Below are 24,318 nucleotides of genomic sequence, written 5' to 3'. Positions count from 1 at the left end.
AAGTTTTAGAATACATTTTAAACATACTTCCCCTCCCTCCCCCTCCCTCCCCCCCAACTTCCCAGAGCTGAATACAGGGTATTATCTCTAACAAACTTAAACTAAAATATGCAAACTAACTATAAAAACACTTTAAATTCTATCACACTTTAACTCCTCTTAAACATAACAAATAACTAAATAATAATAACTAAATAATAATACATCATATAATGCTAATGCTCACTCATATGCTAAATGAAACTCTTTAGTCCCATATTTATTCTGAATATAATCTATCCATCTTCTCCATTCCGAAATATATCTCTGTTGCGATTGTTCTTTCAAATATGCTGAAATCTTTGCCATTTCCACCAGGTTTGAAACTTTTAAAGTCCACTCTTCTATCGTAGGCAGTTCCTCCTTTTTCCAATATTGCGCTACCAAGAGTCTTGCTGCCGTAATTAAATTCAACATCAATTTAGTTTCTATAACAGTACAATCTGTAATAATACCCAACAGAAATAACTGTGGAGAAAACTTCTTTTTCTTAAATATCTTCTGCATATTCCACCAAATTTTAATCCAAAAAGCTTTAACTTTTTTATAAGTCCACCATATATGATAATACGTTGCATCATCACAACCACACCTCCAACATTTAGGTTGGTAATTCGGATACATACATGCTAATTTTTTAGGATCTAAATGCCATCTATAAAACATTTTATAAAAATTCTCTCTTAAATTTTGAGCCTGTGTAAATTTTACATTTCTGACCCATATCTTTTCCCAGATATCCATCGTTATGGGCTCCTGAAAATTCTGGGCCCATTTTATCATGCAGTCTTTAACAAGTTCCATTTCTGCATCTATTTCTATCAGTGCATTATATATCCTCCTTATAATATTGATTAGCAGAAGCCTGTGATGTATCCCTATTTGGAGGGATTATTCTTATTCTGAGCAACTCCATGTTGCTTCACACTGACAACCAAGTTTATAATTTTAGAAGCAGAGAAGTTAATTTATGAGCCCTTCAAAACCTGGGACCTGAGCTTGTTCTCTTTAAAATGTCCCTCCTTTTGCATCCCTGGGTGGTTTTTATTTCACTTGTTCCTGTCACTCCAAATAGCCCTTTGCCCTCTTCGTGTTGACATCCCTCCAGTTATTTAATGTCTTCCTGTCTTGTCCAAACGAAGCTGGACCCATTTAGATTTTATTGACTGTCAAGAACTTTCTTGCTCTCGGCTCCCTCCCCAGAATAGTTGAACGGCTCCGATTTCATTCAGTCACTTAATTTCTTTGGGAGCATCAGAACGAACAACATCGCCTCGGTTTGAAGAACAGGAAAGCCTGAGGTGAGGAGAGCAAAAATAGGCAAATAGCAGACCTAGAATGAGATCAAAGGCAGGAAAGTTAGGAAGAATTTGCATCGGGTGGGAGGTTCTTGAGATGTGATTTTTTTTTGTCAAAAATTTATAGTTACAGAAAGGTTTTAGGGGTGATTAGATGGTGCCAGGGCTAAGAATTAAAACAAGAAATCAGAAAGCCCTTGGTGGAAATATCTTCTCTGTCATGAGAAGTTTTAAGTGATCCAACTCCTGTGGATGTATCTGTTTTATAAAAAGCATACCATTCTGTGGTCTACCAGTTCCATGTTGGAATGATGTTTAAGGATTGCCACAGTAACAGATGCTTGAAAGATCTGGAACATTTGAGATGTCTGTATTAATTTTGTAACATTGCAAAAGGGATATTTTGGAATATTGCTTCAACAGAAATGGGTGGAGCCAAGAAACTATTTTTTTTTCTTGATTGCATTTGAGTCATTTTGGGGTAGATATATAGAATTTTAGTTCTATAAAATGAGTTAACTGGTTATGTAATATACATTAGATTCCATTAATGAATTGTTTATCCCCAAAGTCATGGTCCTAAATTAAGTTCAGTTTTACAAACACCCATTATTCCTTTATTATATAGATATTGGTTTTCTAATTTGCCTTCATAATATTATTTAATTTTTCTGTTTTAGTCTCTCTGATTCTAATATACAGTAAATTGTACCTGCTTGGCTGTTTTTAACTCTCGTATCTCAACTGAAGGATGATTTAGGATCCAATACAATTGTCTTTGGATCCAGTTAAGTTCACAGTACTAGAGAGAAGCCAAGAACAGCTACAATTTAGCAGAGGGGATCAGAGAGAGCTCAAAATCAAACTTTGGTTTGCTTCTTTATCACCTAGGGCAGGGGTCGGCAACCTCGGCTCTTTTATGACTCGTGGACTTCAACTCCCAGAATTCCTGAGCCAGCTATGCTTCTGGGAGTTGAAGTCCACGAGTCATAAAAGAGCCGAGGTTGCCGACCCCTGACCTAGGGCAAGGATCTCCAAACTTGGCAACTTTAAGACTTGTGGACTTCAGCTCCCAGAAATCCCCAGCCAGCATGAATCCAGGAGGGCTGGCTGGGCATTTCTGAGAGTTGAAGTCCACAAGTCTTAAAATTTGGAGACCCCTGATATACGGTGTGATAGAAAAAGAGCCATTGTAGTCTGTAAGCCACGGCTTCAATTAGTAGGAATTGATGTTTAACAAATTACGATTAAATAAATCATGCAATACAATACAGCTCTTGAGAGGAGACAAAAGACTGCCTCATCCTTAACACATTTCTAGTGTTGTTATGACTGAATACAGGGCAAACTCAAGTACCTTGCTTAATAGTGCAGAGATCCCTGTGAGAGGGATCTCTGGAGTCCTAGTGGACAATCACTTAAATATGAGCCAGCAGTGTGCTGCAGCTGCAAAAAAAAAAAGCCAACACAGTGCTAGGCTGCATTAACAGAAGGATACAATCAAGATTACGTGAAGTATTAATATCACTTTACTATGCCTTGGTAAGGCCACACTTGGAATACTGCATCCAGTTTTGGTCACCACGATGTAAAAAAGATGTTGAGACTCTAGAAAGATTCAGAGAAGAGCAACAAAGATGATTAGAGGTCTGGAGGCTAAAACATAGAAGGAACGGTTGCTGGAATTGGGTATGTGTAGTTTAATGAAGAGAAGGGTGAGGGGTGACATGATAGCAGTGTTCCAATGTCTCAGGGGCTTCCACAAAGAAGAGGGAGTCAAGCTATTCTCCAAAGCACCCGAAGGTAGAACAAGAAGCAACGGATTGAAAATAATCAAGGAGAGAAGCAACCTAGAACTAAGAAGAAACTTCATGACAGTTAGAACAATTAACCAGTGGACCAACCTGCCTCCAGAAGCTGTGAATGCTCCAACACTGGAAGTTTTTAAGAAGAGACTGGACAGCCATTTGTCTGAAATGGTATAGGGTTTCCTGCCTGAGCAGGGGGTTGGACTAGATGACCTCCAAGGTCTCTTCCAACTCTTTTATTCTATTCTAACATAACCATTGTACTACACAACCTGCCCCATGGATTAGTGGCTATAACAGCATTTTCTTCTTCCTGAATATTGTAATTTAAACAACCAGAAAGAACCTGAATTCTGAGCTAAAGGGACTAGGAATCCCTGGTTAGGTGAACCACTGCAGTTGTTAAGTTATTACACAATTGTTAAGTTGATCCAGCTTCTCCATTGAATTTACTTGTCAGAAGGTCACAAAAGGTGATCTCATGATCCTGGGACACTGCAACCGTCATAAATACATGCCAGCTGCCAAATTTTGATCACGTGGATGCTGCCATAGTCATAGTTATAAGTCACTTTTTTTCAGTGCTGTTGTCACTTTGAATGGTTGTAAGTGGCAGACTACCTGTATTTCCCAACCTTGACAATTTCCAGGGAGTTCAACTCCCAGAATTCCACAGCTAGCATGGCCATTGCTGAGAATTCTGGGAGTTGAAATCCACACACCTGGAAGTTTGCCAAGTTTGGAAAATGGTAGTGTCAGAGTGTGCACAATCTTATTGCGTGAGATAACCCAGGAGTAAACACAGTAAACCATGGTCTATATTAAATGGTGGTTTATCTTACACTATCTACAATATCATACAGCAGGAACAATATACATACAGCAGGATATATACATACAGCTAATACAGCGGGATCCAACAAACCACAATTACAGCAGGAAACGGAAGAGAGAGAACACATCCGCGGAGCCTTCCCTTTATAGAAAGGCTCTTAAAGAGACACAGACCCTGCTGAGACATTCCCATCCTTTCATCTTAAATCTTACATTACATAAGCTGGTTCGCTGTTAAATCAATACCTTGACAAGTAGCTTAGAGCAGGGCTCTACGCATTCCACTGGTGGTACTTTGGCACCTGGCAGATGGTACACAACCTAGACAAGTGTAACTGGGTGGGGGGGGAATGAGCTGAAGTGGTGGCAGTGCTGATGAGTTGAAGTGGTGGCAATGCCGCACAGACCTGGGGGAAAGTCAGCTGGAGCTGCAGTGTCGCCGGGACTCTGCTGAGAGCCCAGGATCGGCGCACGCAGTTCCAGATGATTGGTGTTTCCAGCAGCCTCTGCTATCACCAAGAGCAGCAGACAGGCCTTGGGGTGAAAGAGTCAGCTGGAGCTTCCAGGGTGAGGTAGAGTCCCCAGGACTGGTGTGCAGCTACATGCTGATTGGAGCCTCCAGCACACCCGGAAAAGGAGGAGGGGTGGAGAGAGGAGAGGATATAAAAGGAGGAGGTTTTAGCAGGAGAGAGAGAAGGAAAAAAGACATGGAAAGAGAAGGGGACAGAAAAAGGGAGAGGAGAGGAGAGGAGAGGAGAGGAGAGGAGAGGAGAGGAGAGGAGAGGAGAGGAGAGGAGAGGAGAGGAGAGGAGAGGAGAGGGAGAGAGAAAGAAGGACCGATCAGCCAGCTTACCACCAACGTAGTGGTACATATTAATAAATATGGATAAATTCATCATACGTTCTTCCCTGAAAAGGTAAAGTGATTCAGCAAAGGAACCGCCACCGAAGAAATTAAAACTGATACGTTTCTCCTTTTTTAAAAAAAAGTTATCAAGTTTTTGACACCTTGCTAAGCACTGGTGGTACTCGAATACTGTCTTGTCCTAAAGGTGGTACAATCTGTGCAAAGGTTGAAAAGCCCGGCCTTAGATCAACTGTTGGAAAAAAAATTCAAATCTGGGGACTTTGGTTAACCGAATCAGAGAAATGAGAATTGTGGGGTTAGGGGTGAACCCCTGAGAATCAAATACTTCCACTCTCTGCAATGGCCTTTCTCCTTCACTCAGGCAACACTGATGTCACAAAGGAGGATTCTCGTAGCTTTTGCTGGCTCCTTCAAGGAAATTCCTCCTTGAAACGTTTAGAGTTTGGAGAAGCTTGATAGGCTGCCTTGAGGAACCCCCAAATGTCTCTTTCTGAGCAGCAAGAAAGGAAACGGAGGAGCTCAAAGCTATGTGATGCTGGTGCCATTTTTGTTTTCATTTGTTAAAGGTAGTTTGGGAAGGGGGACATAAATCATCTTTATAAAAAGCTTAGCTGGAGAAGATGGTGTGGAAACAATTTTTTTTCTTGGTACTCTCTGAACTTGGTTATCCAAACTAGGTAACGTCACCTGTGCTTACTACCAGGTAGATCAGGGGTCTTCAAACTTGGCCCTTTTATGACTTGTGGACTTCATCTCCCAGAATTCCTCAGCCAGGCACGCTGGCTGAGGAATTCTGGGAGTTGAGGTCCACAAGTCATAAAACGGCCAAGTTTGAAGATCCCTGAGGTAGATCATCTAGGAGTTTCAATGCTAGTTAATGAAACATCTGCAAGGAAATAAGTAAACTCAGAAAGTGCCCAGGACTCCTCATTTCAACCCAGAGCTACACATATTTTCCTTTATTAGAATAATTTTCCTTTGCTGAGGTCACAGGCCTTGATTAGAAGAAAATGACTATGTTATGATACTAGTGATCACTGTCTGAGGGTTTGTTCATGACATTGGGCCATAATGTGGTTCGTTAGATTTTGACTTGGTGTGTGGTTCAAACTCAGTCCTTGTGGCTTATTGAACAAACCAGGATTAAGCAAACGGTGACTCCATGTAAGGTATGAATTGAATCCATGCATGGATTGCATTTGATGGTTTATGGCCCTGCTTATTCTTCCACTCAGAGGCATCCATGGAAGTCAGTATTTACAAGATGGCTGGTATGGTGTCGCAACAGACGCCTTGCTCTTTTGTGTATGCAATGAAGCGAAAACATGTACCAAAAGGGATAGGGATTTGTGTTATGGGGTTGCATGTCCATCTACTTACCTGTACCCATTATAACCAGGACTTCATTTTGAAGGGGGCTGCTGGTAATAGCCAGCTATTTCTGACTTCCCACTTGTTAAGTACAGGTAATTCCTTGACTTATGACCAGTCGCTCAGCAAACCTTCAGTTACGATGGATCCTGGAAAAGCTACAGGGTGACTGCCATTATCACAACCCCTGCAGTGAAACAATTACTTATAGGGATCTTGGCAACCGGCTCCCATTTACAACTGTTTGCATCATCCAATAGTCATATGACCCCATTTTACAATGGTTTTGCCAATAATTGGCATTTCCTTCCAGTTTTTGGCAAAACCGGCCTGCAGCAAGCAACGGATTCTCTTTACAACCATGACATTCATCTTACGACCACCCACAAAAAAGATAATAAAATCAGGCCAGTCATATGGGTGACCTGTTTGACGACCATTACAACTTATGACTGTAATGGGCAAGCTCCATGACCGTCCTAAATCAAGGATTATCTGTGAGGATGAGATGATGGTCTTTCTTAACTGAGTCCTAATCTTGGGAAAACAGTCTTGAGAGCTGAACTGTTTTTTTGAGAAGGATCCATACATCCTCTGGCCTTTGTAGAATCCAGGAAGAGAAGAAATTCACTGACTCTTTTGGGTGATTTTTGTGAGGCTGAGAGACTAAGGAGAAGCAGCAAAACCAGAGCAAAGCAAGCCACAAACAGCTGCTTTCTGGAGTCTGAGAAACGACGAGTTAAGTTGTTAGGATATTCTGGCAGAAGACAATTATATGAGCTATTGTTAAATGCTAGCATGCTAAGAAAAAAGACCGGTAAGGCAACTGTTAGCTGAAACAAACACATACTTGTATATTGTCAACAGCTCCTCTGCAGCGTCCTGATAGCTAATAGCCAAGGGTATAGCCGTAATTTAGACATATGCTTTTTGAAAGATAAGCAGGGAATGATCCTCACTAACAGCTGAGCCAGAAGCTCTATATGCAAAACCCACTCAAAGGCTTTGGGGCAGGCTTGTAGTTAAATCTCCTGTAGATCTTTCATGGCTTATCTTTCTTTGCACACCTTGTTAACATCTAGTTCTAGTACAAAGCTACATAGCCAGAAGTAAAATAGAAAGTACATACATATACATATACATATACATCAGAGGACTGACGCTGGAACTGTAACTTTCATCTCAGATCATTGCATATATGGGTAAGACGATGCATATTTTTGGCGAGGATTGTATTGTATTTAAACATAGATGTAAGGCTTAGAACGTAGAAACTGGCAGATGGTATTCAGACTTGCTTATCGCTATTTTAAGTGTTATCTCCCCATTTTACTTTCATGCAGCACTTGTGATTCTTGTTGCCACTGTTTTAATAAAGAAGAATTACATATTCCTGTTCTCCAATAAATGTCTTGGGATTTTTCCTAAATATGGATATTAACTTCTCCATATGTATACTGAATCAAGTAGGAAGTAAGAACAACTTTTATTATTATGAAAGTTCTGACAAGGAATAAGATAAACTTTATTGTTACTTTTTTCTGTGAACATACTGGCAAGCATTAAAAAATGAAATACTGATGCCAGCTCTCAAAAGAATATGTATGTGTACACGTATATGTATATACATACACATACATATTATATACACACACACGTACACAAACACAAACACACACACACATTAATCACAGTCCATTTTGAATACATAGCAGAAAAAAAAGTCTTGAGAGTTGATACTATATAGCAGGAATGTCAAACACGCAACATCATGTGATGTGCCGCGAGGTATCGTGACTTTTTTTCCATTGCCACCAATGAGGTGAGCACGGTTTTGGCATGACACATCCAGCAGTTTGATACCCCTGCTAAAGCTATTACAGAATCTAGTTGTTCTGCTTCTTCTCAGAAGATAAACAAATAATTGTTTAATGTATATTTTACCTTAAGCAGCAGAAATCACTCAAGATAGTTTCTGAGAAAAAAAAATCTGTTGGTTAGATCTATAATCTGACTTTAGAACACGGATGACAAGTATGGCAAATTTACAACCTGTGTGGACTTCAACTCCCAGAATTCCTGAGCAGCCATGATGGCTCAAGAATTCTGGGAGTTGAAGTTCACAGGTCATAAAGTTGCCATAGTTACACACACCGCATTAGAAAGAACACAGAAAAGGGGCCCAAACCACAAGCATTCCAATTTTACAATATATGAATACATTATAACTTCTCTTGATTGAGTCCACATTTCTGCTGTTTTCTTCCTTAGGGAACCAGGAGAAGATCACATCTTCAAGCCGTTCTACATAGGAAACTGTTTGTTTGATTGGTTTGACCAACTGTCAACCTCCAATCACTCCATCCTGTGGGGTAAACTCTTCTCTAACATGCATCAGCCAATCCTTGGAGGATGAAGTAAAAGATAAAGCGTCTTGTTCAAGTTGTAAAGGAGATTCATTGAAAAACAAACAGGGGTCCACAGAATTTCTGAGGAAAATGAAAGAAGCCATCAGACAGGCAACTGTAGATGAAACAAATTGGTCAGCTCAAGATGTGTGCATGATACATAAAGAAGACTTAAGTCTTTTCTGTTTGGAGGATCAAATTCCCCTTTGTTCACTCTGCAGAAAATCCTGGGATCATGCGGCACACACTGTCATTTCCAGGAATCAACCACAAAATCAGGTAAGCCAGCATAATTCTCCAAAACAATGTATCTAAGTCAATAGGGAGCCAGCCCCTAAATGCCCCTGGGATAAAATCCTTCTGCCAATAGAAAACCATCATCTGCACCATTCTCCAAACAGTCTCCAAGGGCAGCTCCACATGACATTCACTAGAGTAGTCCAGCCATGACTCAGTTCACTTTCACTTGTTTTATTTATTATTTGTCACAACAAACTGACCCTGATTAAAACTATTTGCTGCAGCAAAAGTACAATATGCACCCATCGTGGTAATTGTGATTATTTCCCCCCCACACACACACACTGTTATATATCACCCTCATCTGGGGTTGAAAAATGTGAAATGTAGATATCAAATTGTCAAAAGATCAAATGAAGTATCTTTCAGCCACAGCAACTGCAGAAGTGTTTGACTTAAAAATAACATGGGAGGGATGACGGAGTTTAGATCTTTTTGTCTTTGCACCAAAGTTTTTCTCACCCAAAATATGGATACGATACGATACGATACGATACGATAGAGTACTATACAGTACATTATAGTACAGTACAGTACAATATACTAACTATACAATACAACATAAAATTAACTTAACATTAACATAATATATAATATGGTTTAGTATCATATCATGCTGTATCCAAAATCCAGGGTTGAAAAACAGCTAAATTATATATAGTTTTATGTTTTTATTTCTATCCCATTATTAATTTTATAAGTAACTCAAGGCAGCAAACATACTTAATATTCCTTCTATTTTCCCCACAACAACCACCCTGTGGGTTGGGCTGAGAGAAAGTGATTGGCCCAAAGTCACCCAGCTGTTTTTTTCCATGCTTAAAGCAGGACTAGCCTGATGCCTTAACCACTAACTAGACCAGGGGCAGGCAACCTTGGCTCTTTTGTGACTCGTGGACTTCAACTCCCAGAATTCCTGAGCCAGCATGGCTGGCTCAGGAATTCTGGGAGTTGAAGTCTACGAGTCACAAAAGAGCCAAGGTTGCCTACCCCTGAACTAGACCAAACTGGCTGACATCCTTATTAATATGGTGACAATTGTCTCTTAGTTGACTTTTTGGCAAAAGAAAAATCCAAGGCATCCCATAATACTTTACCTCCTTCTTTTTTGCCTAGGCTACTGGACATGTCTTGAATGGGTAAGTGTTTTCCTGCTGGTGCACCTAATGTGTCGGGGCATTCGTTTGTTTGATTTGTATGCCACTCACCTCGCCTTTCACGCCACGCTTTGAGACTTCCAAATCTAGACCTGCAGCAGATGGCTGTGTCTGACTGGTTCCATCCAAGGTCACCTCACAGAGGAGCTTAGCTCACGCCAGGTCCAACAAAACCAGCCTGCCTCTTACAGGCTGCCGCTTTCCATCTCTAGAGCTAAGAGCTCCCAGCCTGTGACAGGTCTTGGCCAGCCTCTTCTGACCTGGGAAGCTAAATAGAGTCAGACCTGCTTGGTCCCTGGATGAGAAGTCTGAGTTATTTTGGGAAGCTGATAAAAGAAAAACTTTCTTAGAGTGAAGGGAGGTAATCAATCCACTTTGGTGGTGTTATCAAGGAAACAATAGGAAGTCTGAAATAACCAGGCGCTGAACTCAGTCAAGAAAGCCATTTTGATCCTTCTTGATGAGATATGATAGCAGTGTTTCAGTATATGAGGGGCTGCCACAAGGCAGAAGGGGTCAGGTTGTTCACCAAAATACCAGAGGGAAGAACGAGAAACAGTGGATGGAAACTGATCAAAGAGAGAAGCAACCTGGAATTAAGGAGAAACTTCCTGACAGTGAGGACAATCAACCAGAGGAACATCTTGCCTTCAGAAATCGTGGGTGCCCCATCACTGGAGATTTTTAAGAAGAGATTGGACAGTCACTTGTCTGAGATGGTATAGGTTCTCCTGCTTGAGCAGGGGGCTGGACTAGAAGACCTCCAGGGTCCCTTCCAGCCCTACTCTACTCTACTCTACTCTACTCTACTCTACTCTACTCTACTCTACTCTACTCTATTCATTTATAGCACCTGATTGCCACATTATTGACAGGCTACTTTAGATAGTACAGGTAGTCCTTGACTAACAACCACAATTGGGCCCCAAATTTCTGTTGTTAAGTGAGACATTTGTTAAGTGAGCTTTGCCCCATTTTACAACCTTTCTTGCCACCGTTGTTAATGGAATCCCTGCAGTTGATAAGTTAGTAACGCAGTGGTGAAGTCAATCTGGCTTCCCATGTTGACTTGGCTTGTCAGAAGGTTGTAAAGGGGATCACGTGACCTTGGGACACAGCAACGGCCATAAGTTATGAACCAGTTGCCAAGCATCTGCATTTTGGTCACCTGATCATGGGGATGCTATAAAGGTCGTAAGTGTGAAAAATGGTCATAGGTCACTTTTTCAGTGCCGTAACTTTGAACAGTCACTAAGTGAAGTGTTGTAAGTCGAGGATTACCTGCATTTGTACTGCTAACTTTTTTGAATACAGTTTAGTCAAACAATTGCATTATATTCTACTCTACAGTCCATCATAGGAAAAGGCAAATGTTTTGATCTTCTTCGATTACATATCCTTTATATCATGAATTTCCTCTCTCCCTAGAGGGAAAGATGGTTTTCCAAAATCACAGCCAACCGATGCTTCCATTGTAGAATTTTCAAACATAAACAAAGAAGACTTCATAGAAAAAGGTAAGTGTGAAAAATGGTTATAAGTCACTTTTTCCAGTGCCGTTGTAACTTTGAATGGTCACTGAGTGAACAGTTATAAGTCAAGGACTACCTGTGTAAGATGACTGTTTGCTTGACTGGCCCACCAAAGAAATAGAAGGAAGCCCAGATCAAATTTGGAATAAGACAGGACGCTGCATAATTTCACCTTCAAAAAAAAATTTTACACACAAAATTCTGATTCTCAGTGTTACAAAAAACAGGCTAATCCTAAATATCAGTCCACCAAAAAAATTTCCAAAGTGAGGTCCCTGTCACTGAACTGCAAATTCTGTCAAATGCTTGAACCAATCACCCAGAAGCTCTAAAAAATTTTCTCTCCTTCCTCTACCAGATCCCATTAGACCCAAAATCTAAAGTCTAAAGAAAAGAAGAAACAGGGATGACATGATAGCAGTATTCCAGTATTTGAGGGGCTGCCACAAACAAGAGGGGGTCAAATTAGACTCCAAAGCACCAGAGGGCAGGACAAGAAACAATGGTTGGAAACTGACCAAAGAGAGAAGCAACCTGGAATTAAAGAAAAACCTCCAAAAAGTGAGGACAATTAACTAGTGCACAGGTCTGCAACCCGTGGCTCCGGAGCCTCATGCGGCTCTTTCAGCCATCTCCTGCAGCTCCCAGTCCTCTGCCATGTGCAGTCCCCCCAAAAAAAAGTGGGACTAAAAAAGTTCAACCAATCAATTCAAACTTCTCATGGAAAAAAACCCACCTTGCAAAACCTTGAATTGGTTGAAGTTCTTTGGTTTGTGGGACTTCCCACAAGCTGTTTGTGGGACTGCCCACAAACCTCTTTTCTTCCTCGGACTGCACATGGCGGCAGCGGAGGAAGAGACAGGAGGACTGCTGGAAAGGTGAGTGGGTCGGTCAGATGCGGCGTGCCGGGGAGGGGGAGTTCTGTGTGTGTGTGTGTGTGTGTGTGTGTGTGTGTGTGTGTGGTGTCCTCTTCCTTTGGGCCAAAGACGGAGAGCACAGTGTCTACCACGCCGGCCTGGCGCACCTCCAGCATCTCTCAGCGAGTTCACTAGGCCGCCCCAACAGCAGCAGCCATCACCGGAACGATTGCTCAGCCCTTGGGGTCCGCTGCTGCCATGGGGGCCAGCCCAGGAATTTGTTTCTGCGAGGGAGGCGGAGGCTGACGGAGATGCGGCAGACCTCCAGCGTCTCTCTCGCCGCCACCTCCACCGCTACTGTCGGCTTCCGCTACGGCCGAACCCGGACAGCCTCCTCCACCCCCAGCAGTGGCATCCAGAGGTTTTCCGGTTTCATCGGAACCAAGCAGCAAGTGGAAAATTTAGCAGTAGCAGCACTACCGGGAGCGGTTTCAATCAGCCCCTTCATTGCCAAGCGTCCCCATAGAAGTCAATGGAGGCGCCGCGGCTGGCCTTTCGAGTGAATGAGAGCGAGAGAGAAGCTTTTCCAAACAAAACGTGAGTGAATGAGAGCGGAGGGGGCAGGGTAGGTGCATATCTCGCCTTGGCTCCACTCTTCAGTCAAACCCTGTTCTGCGCATGTGCGCATGTACGCGCATGCGCACACATTTTCTACGGCTCCCAGTTTTTCCTTTTGTGAGGGAACCGGTTCCGAGTGGCTCTTTCACTGTTTCAGGTTGCTGACCCCTGAACTAGTGGAACAGCTGGCCTTCAGAAATCATGGGCGCTCCATCACTGGAGGTTTTTAAGAAGAGACTGGACAGTCACTTGTCTGAGATGGGATAGGTCCGTGGTGGTGAACCTATGGCACGCGTGCCACAGGTGGCACACACAGTCCTCTCTGTGGGCACGCGCGCCGTCACCCCAGTCCTAGGCCTTCAGTTGGTTTTATAAAACCTTTTCGCTTTAGGCCTCCGCCGCCCTGTCCAAAAAAAAAAAAAAAAAGGTTCAATCAATCAATTTCAACTTCTCGCAGGGAAAACAAAACATCTCGCAAAGTTGGATTTGATTGATTGAACTTTTTAGTGCCATCCAGTGTGCTCTTTATCACCGCAGCCACGCCCACCCAATGGGCCACGTCCACCCAATTGGCCACACTCACTCAATGGGCCATGCCCACAAAGCACCCGATGATACATTAGTGGGTTTTGGGTTGCAGTGTAGGCACTCGGTTTCTGAAAGGTTCACCATCACTGGTATAGGTTCTCCTGCTTGAGCAGGGGGCTGGACTACAAGACCTCCAAGATCCCTTCCAGCTCTATTTGATTATATACTCTATTCTATTCTACTTCTAAGCCACCAACAGTTTTGCTTGGTGATGTGCATTTAGAAGCAAAATTATTTTATTTATTTTAATTCCATTTATATCCCGCCCTTCTCCGAAGACTCAGGGCGGCTTACAAGCTTAGCAGTAGCCTTCATTCTATGTATATGCCTGCTTATTAGGGCTTTCACACACACACACCCAAGCGGCATTATTACAAAGTCAGCTTAATTGCCCCCAACAATCTGGGTCCTCATTTTACCTACCTCGGAAGGATGGAAGGCTGAGTCAACCTTGAGCCTGGTGGGATGCGAACCTGCACTAATTGCAGGCAGCTGGTGTTACTTAAGGAGGTATTAGCCCACTGCTCCACCAAAGCTCTATTAACCTCCACTTGTTACTGGCATGGCACAATAACCCACCACATTTAAAAACTATATTGTACAAGAACTTCACACAGCTATAGCTAGTGCACCCAGTGGGTCACGAATCTCCAGGCCTGGAGCAGTGTTTCTCAGACTTAGCAATTTTAAGATGTGTGGGCTTCAACTCTCAGGATTCTCCAGCCAAGAGCCTCTGGACTCTTCTCTGGACTTGTTTCAGCCAGTATTAAATTTAGGTGCAAATAGTTCAGAAGCTGTGTGTCAATGCTGCAAATATTGACATGTTTTTGCACTGACAATGTAAGAGACAGCCTTTTGTTTAAACTGCTTCACTTTGAATCTTGAAGGGAGGGTATTTTCTAAGACTATTTTGAGAAGATAAGAAAAGCCTGCGTACAGAATGGGAGGAGAGACTTCATATGTAAAACTAATTGGATAATGTGATTTATGACGTGTAGATAAGGGCGGGGATTGTGTGTGTGTTACGATGGGTTTGGGGAGAGGAGATTTCAGATTCTGGCATCCCTCCATGAGTGCTGATGTTTCGTTTCATTACAAAGACTTTTAGATAAATAATATGCCTGCAACTTGTTTGAATTGTCTCATTCATCGGAACCATGACAGTGGGGTGCGGGTTTCACACGTCTGCAACTTTTGCCTCTGTTTTCCTGGGATTGTGCAATAGGAAAAGATGGCATTATGTTGAAGTAGTTAATGGACAGCCTTGCCTCGACTTCCTTCAAAAAGTGGCTTTGCCAGGTTTACAGTACTTGGCCTACATCCACAACATTTAGGTTCATTGGGATTTAGTTCCAGATACCAATACAGATAGTCCTCAACTTATGACCACAACTGAGTCCAAACTTTCGGTTGCTAAGCGAGACAGTTGTTGAGTTTTTGCACCCATTTTATGACCTTTCTCGCCACAATTTTTAAGTGAATCGCTGCAGTTGCTAACTTTCTAACACGGGTTGTTAAGCGAATCTGGCTTCCCCATTGACTTTGCTTGTCAGAAGGTCGCCAAAGCTGATCACATTCAACTGTCATAAACATGAGTCAGTTGTCAAGCGTCTGAATTTTGATCAGGTGACCATGGGGACGCTGCAATGGTTCATAAGTGTGAAATAGGGGTCATAAATCACTTTTTCAGTGTCGTTGTAACTTCAAATAAACCATTGTAAGTCAAGGACTACCTGTATGTAGGATTTCCCTACCTCCCAAGAAGGCATCCCCTGCTAACTTATGGGACTGTGATGTGATAGAACAGAGGTCTTCAAACTTGGCCCTTTTATGACTTGTGGACTTCAACTCCCAGAATTCCTCAGCCAGGCAGGCTGGCTGAGGAATTCTGGGAGTCGAAGTCCACAAGTCATAAAAGGGCCAGGTTTGAAGACCCCTGTGATAGAATCTGCAAGAATCAAGAGGGAAGAAGCTTTATGTTGCTTCAGGTAGAGTAGATATCTAATTTCCCTTTATTTTTCGAAGGAGGGGCAATCGATGGGAACCAAGATGACAAGAAAGACAATAAGCCTACAGCTGTTGAGCAGTGGGTAGACTTCATCTTGGAAGAAAAGAAGGAAGCAGGTAAAAGGCACTTGGCATTGTGGGGTATTCCTCTGAACTACAGGGAGACAATTTCACTGTTTGGATCCTTCTAGGCAGCTCCAGTTGTCAGGCAAGAGGAAAGATGGTCCTGAACTTAGTACTAAGAGTTTTTCTTCTGAATACATGCTCAGACATTCTGTGCCTCAAGGAATTTGGCTGCAGGTGATTGCGGTAGGAAGATTGAAATTCCATGGAACAAGCTTTCAAGTTGGAGCTCTCCAACGTCCTGTAGCTCTACCTCAGTAAGGTGAAGATGTGTGGACTTCAACTCCTAGAATTCCCCAGCCAGCTATCCTGACTGGGCAGTTCTGGGAGTTGAAGTCCACATGTCTTGAAGTTGCTGAGATTGAGAAGCAATGTTCTACTCCAGAGGTCCTCAACCTTTTGGGCACCATAAAATGGGTTCTGTGGAGAGAGGTTTTTCCGTGGACCGGAGGGGGTGTGGTTTTTGTGTTCTGCCTGCATCCCGCGGATGGGGCTTTGCTTGTTTGTGTGGCCTGGTTTCTGGTCCACAGACCGGGGTTTGGGGACCCCTGTTCTACTCTTATTTGCCATTATTGTATATGCTCTAGTTCCATGTGGTCACAACTGGGTGCTAACAAATCAGAAGCTCTCCAAAAAAGTCTTAATACATAATGTAATTTCCTTATTTGCTTGTCATTCAAGGAACTTGTATGGCTGGAAAGGGACTCTGGGAACTAATCTAGGCCAAATCAGAAGTGTAAACAGGTGTGGAACCTTGTCCTTTCAGCAATCCCAAGAAAGTTCCATGTCATGGTTCCGACAGATGAAACTCTTCAAAGAATTTCGAGGCATTGTTTACCTTAAAGAATCTTTATTCGAGTAGCATGGCATTGGCATGTACATGGTCGAAACCAAAATCTGAATTCTCCTCCCCTAAACACCTAGTATCAAAGCCCAATTCCCTCCTCTATTTAACAGTCATAAATCACATCCTCCAATTAGTATGAAATGCAGACCTTCCCTCCAGTTCTCCAACCTGCCATTTCTTATCATTTCTTATTTCAAAGAACCTTGAAAAACGCCCTACTACTACTACTACACGTTCTTCCTCCCCACCCCCACCCCTCAGCATCGTCTAATTCTAACTCTAAAAGTACTGTAACACAGAGGTTAAGGGGGAAATGGCTGCATCTTCATATATTGCCAAAGCAAGAACATCCGATGTTAGCAGCGTTGACATCCCACACTTGTTTACGCTCTGATTCAATTGATTCTGAGGAAGCATAAAATTCCCAAGTGGACTCAATGACTCTCAGAGAGGTAACAACTGGATGACTGCAAAGAATACAAATCCTTCCCTTCCTCCCCAGTCAGTTATAACCAGTGCTTTTTTTGTAAAAGAAAAAGGTGCCGGAACTCACATATGTCATACAACCCGCCTTGCCTACCCTACAAGGTTCCATCCAAAAAAGGTGCCGGAACTCCGTTCTGAGCGTTCTATGAGAAAAAAAGCCCTGGTTATAACTGAAGAAGCTTCTTGGATGAGAAGTGAAATGTTTTCAAATTTTAAAAAAAACACAAGAAAGTCCGGTTGTCTTTTAGAAGAAGCACCTCTGGGGCAATCATGACCCGGATGATTGAGAATCATCCATAGACATATCATGTTTTATGAACTCAGGGTATGTCACATCACTGAGGTGACTCGGGCACCTTTTTTCCAGCAGGTTATTATTATTATTATTATTATTATTATTTAGATTTATATACCGCCCCTCTCCCGAAGGACTCGGGGCGGTGTACAGGGCAATTAAAACACTATATACAACACATAATATACAAAAATTAAAATAAATTAAACCAAGTAGCCCTAAACAATAAAACACATTCTAAAATTTAAAATCTAAAATCTAAAACCCCAATCCCTCAGTCCAGGCCAGCAAGTTCAAATAGCCAAGTCTCCATATTGCCTTCCAGATGATGCTCAGCATTACCTCTGAGCAGCCACTGACAGCCAGACCATGGGGAGACATGTTGAGAGTCTTACTTTTGCCACATCTGGACCACAGCAAGGTCCCCAGTGATTTAGAAGCTTCTGTTTACTTATCTGATTCTTTGAAGTTATGGTTTGGGGGGGGGTCTAGATCTCAAGGGCAACCTACTGAAATAATTAGCAGAGATACAATGCAAAAGCTCCACCTTGAAGTACATATTTATTAAGCCAACTCAGGTGGGATTAATCAAGCGGAATGCAAACATCTGAGCTGTTAAGAACTGTTTATTCAGCAAGATGTTAAATACAGTTGAGAGAAAGGGAGGAAGAAAAAAGTAACTGGCAGCCTTTCTGATCACATCTATGTTTAATTCCAATAATGGGTGCTTTGAGGGGGCATGAAACTGGGTGTTATCCGTTGCCAAGGTAATAGAGGATCCACTAAGCCATTTCTAAGCTTTCTGGGAAGAAAGCTCTTTTTAAAAATGCAATAAAACGACCTACGATCTTTTCCTTTGTAGGCACCCAACCCAACGCAAGGGTCAAGAACTCAATTACGTGGATTGTCCTCATAATTTTTGTCATTCAGATTGTGGGCTTGGTAACCACCATCTTCGTTTTCACAAGTGAGTGACAGACTCGTGTTCCATATTGATCTGTCCATGTTTCATCCTTTAGAATAATACAGGTAGTCCTCAATTTACAACAATTCATTTAGGGACCGTAAGTTGAGGACTTTCAAAAGAAAACATCCCGGTCTTGGATCCCCACCTTAACAAAAAGATCCAGTATCAGTGTGAGAAAAAGGCCTAGTCTTCAAGGCAGCCATATCTTCTGTTCAGTCCCTACTACGGCACTGAGAAAAGTGACTTATGACTGTTTTTCACACTTACGACCATTGCAGCATCCCCATGTTGCACGGGATCAAAATTCAGATACTTGGAGATTGACTCATATTTATGACAATTACAGTATCCCAGGCTCACGTGATCCCCTTTTGCGACCTTCTGACAAGCGAAGTCAATTGGAGAAGCCAGGTTCCCTTAACAACCATGTTACTAACTTAACAATCGCAGTGATTCACTGAATAACCGTCGCAAATCGTAAAATAAGGCAAAACTCACTTAACAACTGTCTGGCTTAGCAGCAGAAATGTTGGGCTCAATTACGTCGAGGACTACCTGTGTCTATTCACGTACACACTGTTTTGTTTCTAGAAATATTTCAAATAATTTCCCACATAACAGGCAGTTTACTTTGTAGGGTACACATTGCTGAAGTTACTTTATGAAAATATTGGTTCTTCCTTTGTCTTTCTTTCTTACTCTGGAGAACATCACCCATAATGCAAGCAGGCAGTTGCTTAGAGCAGTGTGTTGTTCATTGCTTTCCTGCGTGGTAATTCAGTGTGGGAATCACACCCAGAAAGCCCCACAGGTACTATGGATACAAATCCCAGCAATCTCTTTAGTTTGGGGCAGGGGTAGGCAACCTCGGCTCTTTTATGACTCATGGACTTCAACTCCCAGAATTCCTGAGTCAGCTGACTCAGGAATTCTGGGAGTTGAAGTCCATGAGTCATAAAAGAGCCGAGGTTGCCTACCCCTGGTTTGGGGAATAGCAGTGAATCCCTGAACTCTGGACAGAGTTTGGAGAATATCAGAGTGAGCCTACAAAGTTTTTTGTTTTGTTTTGTTTTGTTTTGCAGCAAATCATCTTTGAAATAAATATTTTTGTAATTGGGAAGGAAAAAACGTGAACCGACTTTAATGATTCCTGTCCTGGCAGATTGGTCAGCTCCAGCAGCCGTTTATCTGGCTGTGCCTCCTTGTCTGACATCTGTGTCAAACTAAGGTCACGAAAGGGAAGCTAAGACACTGGCTGTTTGAAACAAATGCCCCCAAAATTTATCACTGTACTAAGGAGTAGGTCTTAAAATCCACTTTATCACACTGCCAGTATGAAAACTTGCAGCAACTGATTTTTTTTCTTTTGTAAAATCGAGCCCCAAATAATTGTTTTTAATTATTATTCCTAGCTTCTGAGGAACATAATTTGACACAATGATTTATTTGGGTGGGTTGTTTTTTTTTGTGCTAAAGAAATTATTTGTCTTTTGCTGTGACGGTGTTTACTTTTTTTTTCTTCCTGTAATGAGATCATTTTGGGGAAGGATAGCTCCACACTTCCAAAATATACAGAGATCTTGGTGTTCAAATAAAAGCGTTTTCCTAATTCTGTAATAACAATATTGTTATTATAAAGAAAGCAAATATAGCACAAATAGTGATGGGTACCTTGAGTGGAAGCCCAAAACAACTGAAGCACCACTTGAATATCATCAGCTTTACTTGGAACAGCGTATATTTTGTGAGAATATCTTTAATGCCTTCCAACAACATCTGCCTATCTCAGATCCTTGGGAGGGAATCAGTAGGTGCCAGTCAAAACATCTGGCTGGCTGTGCAATGAGCTATAATAATATTTGCCTCTCTTTTCATTTTTTTGCAGTGGTGGTTCTTGCTTACAGCCAAATGTACATCAAACCCTGTGTTAGGTCCATTCAACCAACTGTAGTCAAAATAAAACCTGGTTTAGTGTAATGGGCGTCCAGCCTGATGGTTGATAGAACTATATTATTTTTATTTTTTATTTTTTATTTTAATTCCATTTATATCCCGCCCTTCTCCGAAGACTCAGGGCGGCTTTCAAGCTTAGCAGTATTATGCAGATAAGACCAGGCAAAGAAACTTTTAGTTTCTCTGTTTGCACCAATCATTAGAAATTATGGAGATTCTGATCCAACACATTTGAAGGATCCCAATCAGAAAAAAGTTGAACTCAATATTCTATTGGAGAAGGGAAGGAGAGCATCAAAACAACAGCAGCTTTTTCTACCTTCTCTTTTATGACCTGAGTTTCTAAATCAATCTTTCCCAAATTTAGCAACTTTGTTAGCAACCAGGTATGTGGACCAACCCCCAGAATTCTTATCAGTGGCCATCTTGACTGTGGAATTCTGGGAGTTGAAGTTCATACACCTAGAAATTCACAAAGCTGAGAAACAGTCTTCTAAATCAGGGGTGGGGAACTATGGCCCTTTTAGGACTTGTGGACTTCAATTCCCAGAATTCCTGAGCCAGCCACGCTGAGGAATTCTGGGAGTTGAGTTCCATGTTAGTTCAGGAATTCTGGGAGTTGAAGTCCACAAGTCCTAAAGGGGCCATAGTTCCCCACCTCTGTTCCTAAATAAAGCGCTGATTTAATATACTAAATAGCATGAATTTGTATTTTCAGAAGCTAAACCTCATTTGCCTTCCGCTGCTGCCACCACTTCCTGTTGCCCAACAGGCTGGCACAGGAACCAAGAAAATTGCTATCATGTTATGGAAACCAAAGAGTCCTGGAATGCTAGTCAGAATCGTTGTCTCTCCCTTGGGGCCACTTTGGCTGTTTTTGGGGATCTAGAGAAACTGGTAAGAAAAGAATCTGTCAACATTGTTATCTGCAGTTGCGCTCAATCAGGCCTGCCTACCTCTTTCACTATTTTATGAAATAAGAGCCTGCCATTATCTCTCCAGGATGTTCCAGGAATTTAAATCTGATTCTAGTATTGAGGTGTTGCTTTATCCTCTGTACCCCAGAAGCAGAGTGTTTTAATTCAAGCAATCCAGATAGTGGATTTTCTTTAGAATGTGAATTGTCGTTCTTGACAAAACATGGGGCGTATACGTGCACATATATGAAGAGTGATGATGGAAGAAACACAACTCAATTTCTCAAATGTTCTGAAACCCATATTTTGTTTCTTGTTTGTTTTTTTAATTCGAAAACAGATTGGCGCCGTTAATGTCAGAGAGCCCTTTAACCACTGGGTTGGCCTCCACAGAAGTCCTGAAGAGAGCTGGAAATGGCCAGATGGGACTCTGTTCAAAAACCTGTAAGTTCTTCCTACCATTGGATACTCAGATCATACTCTCCATTAAGTCTTCAATATATATATATATCATTACAATACGGCTCTTTAGAGCCATTTGTTAGGGAGTGAGAGGAAAGGTCATAGTAACCAGCATGTGTAAGCATGTGAGGTTAGAAGTTATAACAGCTCTGTAATTGTCTCAGTCTACATCTGGTCTACTGCAAACAGCTGCAAGGCTCTGGATTGGAATGGCATATAAACGGGAGGGAAGGAGAACATGAAAGAGTTTCCCAGGTACAAAAGGAAATTTAGATTGGTTCCAGCTGTGTTTGCCTCATTCATTCATTCATTCATTCATTCACTCACTCACTCATTCATTCATTCAATCTCCATGGAGATTCTCAATCATACAGGTGACGGTTGTCCCAAAGTTGCTTTTCCCAAAGGCAATTGGGTTTTCTTCTTGTTGTTTTTCCCTTTGAAAAAAAATTCGCTTCTCATCCAAAAAGCTTCTTCAGTTCCGAAGAACTCTTCTGAACAGTTCTGAAGAACCGAAGAAGTTTCTTGGATGAGAAGCGAAACATTTTCACAGGGGGGGAAAAACAAACAAACCCAAGAATATCCATTTGTCTTTTGGAAAAGCAACTGTGGGACACTCATTCATTCAGTCAATTACTTTACTATTCTGATAGACCACCATGTTCCTTACATACTCCCAGTGGTTTCCAGTATTTGATGAAAACACTAAAACAGACGCGTAAGAACAAATGCATTCAAATCAACCCTCTCCCATCCTCCAATAGCAATTACTGTCCGCGTCCCTACAGAACAGCAACTTCTAAACTACCTCCGAAAAAGACAATCTTGCCAGAAGACAAGTTTGCCGTCCGAATTTTCACAAGGCACGAATGAACTCCAAAGAGACAAGAAAACTTTATAAGGCAGCATCCTATTTCGCCCTGCATCTAAGAATCTCACTCAGGGGAGTACCCTCAGCATCCCAGCTCTTGGATTTGTGAACCCAGCCGTTCCACTTTTTTGCCTGAAGGAGACGGTTTGAATGATGCCTTGTTCTCTTGGGCATGAACAGAACTCGGTTGAGACATACAGGCAGTCCTCAACATACAACCATTGCTTTAACTACCATTCGAAGTTACGACAGCTTCTTCTTCTTCTTCTTCTTCTTCTTCTTCTTCTTCTTCTTCTTCTTCTTCTTCTTCTTCTTCTTCTCCTTCTCCTTATTCTTATTATTCTTATTAGTATTAGTATTAGTATTAGTATTATTATTAGTATTTTATTCATTTTCTATTATTACAACTCATAAGTGCTTAGTAAACAACGTGATGTCCGGGTACATTTCTTACTCAATGTTGCATCTTAACCTTTTGCAATATAAATCAGTTCAATGCTACACAATCCTGTGTTCCCCCCCCCCATCTTCTTCTTCCCATAGTGCAGGGGTAGGCAACCTGGTCTTAATTTTTGTATTAATGTTTTAAAAATTATACCCCGTAAACCGCCCTGAGTCCTTCGGGAAAGGGCAATATATAAATTCAATAAATTAAATTAAATTAAATCAACCTTGGCTCTTTTATGACTCGTGGACTTCAACTCCCAGAATTCCTGAGCCAGCCAGGAATTCTGGGAGTTGAAGTCCACGAGTCATAAAAGAGCCGAGGTTGCTTACCCCTGCGGCACAGCGTTTTCATTTTCCCAATATTGAACAAAGACAGTTCTTACTGCTACCAACACATACAAAATTAGATATGCCAGCAACTCTCTTTATCATTGCTTTGCAGCTTTGAAGTGGAGGGAGACGGATCCTGCGCTTATCTGAAGAAGAGAGCGGTGAGCAGCGCAGATTGTGCCGACTGGAAGCAAGGACTGTGCAGCCTGAAAGGGTCAACGAACCATCAACTCTGCAGGGCAACTTGAGCGCGGAAGAATTCCTTCTGTACGGAAAAAAAGGAGACGGAGCCCTTGACTGCCGCTGCGCATGCGCGTACACCCACCCCACGATAAATCTCTGTGGGTGGCCTTGCTTTTCATCCATGTAGGAGATAAAACGTTTTTTTTTTACAGGGTATAATTGCAAAAACTGACCAGACTGAAAAAAAAATCAAAGTGATGTAAGAAAAGATCTAAACACATTTTAAGGAGGTTTCTCTCCCCCCCCCCAATACAGGTTTGCAATCCTAAATAGGTTTTCATGGGAGAACGCTCCTCGAATTTAGAGGGATTTACTCCCAGGTAAATTAGAAGTATATTATATCTAAGGTTATAGTGACGCGGTGTGTTTTTGGTACATATACTCTCTAGCTGGATTGGGAGTGCTTTGCTACCTCACTTTTTTTCTTTAGCTAAAAACAATGCAAATTCGGAGAAGAAATACTTTAAAACACTAGTCCATTTTGAGTAACTTGTGTGGCCAGACTAGGCTAAAAAAACGGGTCAGGGTAGATTGTAATTCAGTGTGTTGTAGGATGCTCAGCTGTTAGCTTTGCATGTGGTGTGAACTAGAATACCAAGCCCTAGTACTGCATGTTTGTATGGAATTTAATACTGTCGGAAGAAAAGTCTCCATCATGGTTCCTCCAAGCGGGGAATAAACATGGCAACTGC

At 41.9% G+C, this 24,318-nt stretch overlaps 1 protein-coding gene across 4 annotated transcripts; it reads left to right on the top strand.

The window, feature by feature from the left end:
• The first annotated feature begins 1,219 nt into the window (after positions 1-1,219).
• Positions 1,220-24,318, top strand: LOC308664355 (C-type lectin domain family 2 member E-like). 4 transcript variants are annotated; one of them, XM_081321556.1, is made up of 9 exons: positions 1,220-1,340; positions 8,490-8,905; positions 10,043-10,065; positions 11,512-11,600; positions 15,704-15,802; positions 18,299-18,403; positions 21,075-21,253; positions 21,614-21,717; positions 23,496-24,318. In XM_081321556.1, exons 2-9 carry the CDS (start codon positions 8,717-8,719, stop codon positions 23,629-23,631), a joined length of 924 nt encoding a protein of 307 aa, XP_081177682.1. In that variant the 5' UTR covers positions 1,220-1,340; positions 8,490-8,716; the 3' UTR covers positions 23,632-24,318. The 4 variants fall into 4 exon arrangements, with proteins under 4 accessions (XP_081177682.1, XP_081177681.1, XP_081177683.1 ...); XM_081321555.1 differs by lacking the exon at positions 1,220-1,340 and adding an exon at positions 7,355-7,420; XM_081321557.1 differs by lacking the exons at positions 1,220-1,340; positions 15,704-15,802 and adding an exon at positions 7,355-7,420.

Source organism: Vipera berus (assembly GCF_964194415.1).
Source record: "Vipera berus genome assembly, chromosome: 2".
In the NCBI taxonomy this organism is placed as follows: domain Eukaryota; kingdom Metazoa; phylum Chordata; class Lepidosauria; order Squamata; family Viperidae; genus Vipera; species Vipera berus.
Note: the sequence above shows the minus strand (reverse complement) of the source record. Positions and strands in the feature narration are given on the sequence as shown.

What these genes read in the sequence shown, in the direction of transcription:
- LOC308664355 (XM_081321556.1), top strand. Translation starts at nt 8,717, where the DNA reads ATGAAAGAAGCCATCAGACAGGCAACTGTAGATGAAACAAATTGGTCA. An exon ending in GGAAGAAAAGAAGGAAGCAG is followed by an intron (nt 15,803 to 18,298) that starts GTAAAAGGCACT and finishes TTTCCTTTGTAG; the next exon opens with GCACCCAACCCAACGCAAGG. An exon ending in TTGGGGATCTAGAGAAACTG is followed by an intron (nt 21,254 to 21,613) that starts GTAAGAAAAGAA and finishes ATTCGAAAACAG; the next exon opens with ATTGGCGCCGTTAATGTCAG.